General features: G+C 40.7%; 1 protein-coding gene across 13 annotated transcripts in view; it reads right to left on the reverse strand.

The window, feature by feature from the left end:
• The window catches only part of LOC113809914 (oxidoreductase NAD-binding domain-containing protein 1), a gene marked incomplete at its 3' end in the record, with an annotated part of 17544 nt that extends 14178 nt beyond the window's left edge, over positions 1-3366 (reverse strand). For 3 of the 13 annotated variants that reach the window (XM_027361590.2, XM_027361597.2, XM_027361593.2), the window contains 1 exon segment: positions 3003-3315. In XM_027361590.2, coding sequence (XP_027217391.1) covers positions 3003-3064 — 62 coding nt within the window. 13 annotated transcript variants of the gene reach the window in all.
• Between the last annotated feature and the right edge of the window lie 249 nt (positions 3367-3615).

Genomic DNA, 3615 nt, shown 5'->3' on the forward strand with positions numbered 1-3615 from the left:
AGGGCCTATCTCTTAAGGTCAGATTATTAAGGAAAGAGAAAAATATGCTATGGGCTTGTAGTCCTTTACATGACTTCATTGTCTCCTTTGTATAAACACCTTGTAAATAGGAAGAAAAGTGATGTTAGGAAATGGCATTGATTTCACAGAAAGATACCCTATATAGGTAAAAATCATAAAATACTTTAGCAAATTATGCTGTCATAAAATTATTATTATTACATGGTGTGTTGGTGAAATAGTCGTAGATGGCAGGATATTCTATATTAGGCCATTTCGAAGAATCCTCAATCCAAATTTCAGCAGGTGAATGGTATGGGCACTCTTTTAGCTGCACAATTTCTAGTTTTACTTCATATCACTTTTTCGCTTTGGTTTTTGAAGAATCAAAGTATGCATACGCCATTTTTGCTTTGGCTGATAGCAAGGTATCTGCGAGCGACAGGTTTATTTTCACCAAGTGGAACGGTGACTCCTACTCGTGATGTCACACCGAATCAGTATATGCCCTCCCCAGCTATTAGGACAAGAATGTGGGGGGGGGGAAGCTATCATGCAATAAATTCTTTATTTGGAAACTAGACAGGGAGAGGAATCCAACGATACTGAAATCGTCGCGATCTGTTTGGCGGACGCATTCTAGAAAATTACCAAATAAACAAAGGAATTAGCTCGATGGTAATTTTCAACATCACGTCCGCCACTCCGATATCGACGATTTTGGTATCGTTGGATTCCTCTCACTCTATATAATGCAAATATGTAAGATTTATTGCGTGGAAACACCCCATTAGTGACAAACTTGGCCCCGATAGCAGGGGAGGGCATGAAAGGTTCCATGGAAAATGCAGGGTTAAATAACACTAACAATATAACCCACAGTGAAAATAACTTTCCATTGCAGGGGGCTGCCACCCCCCAACCTCTGCCAAGGAAACAAAACCTCCACCATGTATTCCCAGCAGGCTAGAGCATTACACAATTATTGTCAATATCCGAGCAGCGGACGTATTACAATTACCTTGTAACATTCCCACTGAATCAGCATACTAACCTTGACATAGTCAGCATTGTATACAGAAATGATTGTAGTATAATCAGGATGAACGGGGTATACCATGAACAGAAGAGCGCCCTCGTCGGCGGGTTTTGCACTTCTCTTGATGTTACACCGATCGCCTCAACCGCCGCATTCAGTACTTCGCCATAGCCGCCGCAATGACCGAGTGTAAAGGGTGCTCCTAATCTGAGACTGAGGTAGCAACCAGCCAGGAACAAATGTTGGAATTGTGCTTCCGCTACGGCCTCCTCCATCGGGAGAGAGCCTGTGGCAGGTGTGGGCAGCCAGCACGCCTGGACGTGAAGAAGAAAAGGTTCAGGAGCACCCTCCCAATTATTGACGGCATCTATTAATCAGATTAGTACCTGAAAAATCCTAGGTTATGGTAGGTTATCGGCTCCGCATCTAGTTCGTGTGCATCCTGCCATGAATACGTGTGGGATATTTTGTTTCCCCCAGGGGGTGTCGCAATGGAAAGTCATGTGAATAATCACTTTGAGTTATATTATTAGGGTAATTTTTTATATTACGTCCGCCGCTCCAACATCATCGCCCCTGCAATCCAAGTTTGTCTCTAACGGGGGTTTCCGCGCAATAAAACCTACATATTTGCATTGTATAAAGTGAGAGGAGTCCAACGATACCAAAATCGTCACTATCGGAGCGGCGGACATAATATAGAAAATTACCAGCTTAATTAATGTTTGACAAAAAAAAAAAAAAAAAAAAAAAAAGTATATATATATATATATATATATATATATATATATATATATATATATATATATATATATATATATATATATATTGCATGCAAATTTTCTATCCCATTACTGATGCAGAGTGGTCTTTAAAAAAAGTAAAATCACATGTTGAGGGTAGTCCCAATCTCCCAGAGGTACCTCAATACCTGCCTTATACTTCATAAACAAAAATATAATCAAAAATATGTTCGTGAAAATCTTTGCGAATCAATTGTCGGTATTGAAAATACTAATTTATTCAACTGGTCTCATTGGTTTGACATTTATTCTTTTTGGTAATTCTCTATATTACGTCCGCTTAACCGATATCAACAATTTTAGTATCGTTGGATTCCTCTCAGTCTCCACATTGCAAATATATAGTTTTTATTGCGTGGAAACCCCCCGTTAGCGACAAACTTGGCCCTGATAGCAGGGGAGGGCATGAAAGGTTCCAGGGCAAATGCGGGGTTAAATAGCACTAATAATATAACGCGCAGTGAAAATAACCATGGTTATTCACATAACTTTCCATTGCAGCGGGCTGTGCCCCCTGCAACCCCCCCTGGGGGGCTGCCGTCCCCAAACCCCGCCGAGGAAACAAAACCTCCACCCCGTATTCCCAGCAGGCTAGAGTGTTACAAAATTATCGGCGATCTCGGAGCGGCAGACATATTACATTTACCTCGTAACATTCCCACAGGATCAGCATATTAACCCTGACATAGTCAGCATTGTATGCAGAGTCGATTGTAGTATAATCAGGATGAACAAGGCATACCATGAACAGAAGAGCGGCGGTGACCCGCCCTCGTCGGGTCGGCGGGTTTTGTGCCTTTTACAAGCATCAAGTTCGTGTGCGCTCTATCCTGCCATGAAGACGTGGTGGAGGTTTTGTTTCCTCAGCGGGGGTTGGGGGGCGGCAGCCCCCTCCCAGGGAGGATCGCCCCATGTGAATAACCATGATTATTTTCACTGTAAGGTTATATTATTATGGTAATTTGATATATTACCTCCGCCGCTCCGACATCGTCGCCCCCGCTATCGGGGCCAAGTTTGTCGCTAACGGGGGGTTTCCGCAAAATAAAACCTACATATTTGCATTGTAGGAGGAATCCAACGATACCAAAATCGTCGACATCGGTTATGCGGTCGAAATATAGAAAATTACCTTTTTGGTTTTTCAATTATCAACTTACCTAGCCATGTTATTTTTGTTTAGATTTAGACATTTACGCATTAGATAGAGTCCCTGCCTCATGTTATCAAATACTGCAGGTGAAAGCTGTATCTCTTCTTGTTTTCTCTTCTATATAGTTTTAGACAATGCTTTTCTTTCTTATACCATGTTATCGTCTATATTCCCTAGACAACGCACTTCTCCTTTCTTGTTATAAGATATTAGGCTACCGTAGTACCGCCCTTTCCTTCTTTCTCCTTTTATAAAGTAGACTACCGGTCTATCTCGGAAGAATTAGGTAAGAGTTTCGTCTGCAGACACGGTGTGGTTAAGGTCAGCTGTAAACAAACATTTCCCAATATAATCATACAATATATAAAGTTAAATTGTCTTGAGAAATGATTAAATCAATATCTAAGATTACATCAATTATGCATTTAAAAGCATAAGATATGTGCAAATACATATCCTTTCAACAACTATGGTTGGTGAGTATAACTATACTTTTTTGTTTCATCACTATCATTGGATGCGACTTCAGCTTAGTTGAATGTGTGATTGCTATTTTTTTCAACGACAAACTTGCCTCGGGGTAATTGTATTTATATGATTCGAATAAACCTGTACGTAAA

Source organism: Penaeus vannamei, chromosome 15, assembly GCF_042767895.1.
Source record: "Penaeus vannamei isolate JL-2024 chromosome 15, ASM4276789v1, whole genome shotgun sequence".
Lineage (NCBI taxonomy): Eukaryota > Metazoa > Arthropoda > Malacostraca > Decapoda > Penaeidae > Penaeus > Penaeus vannamei.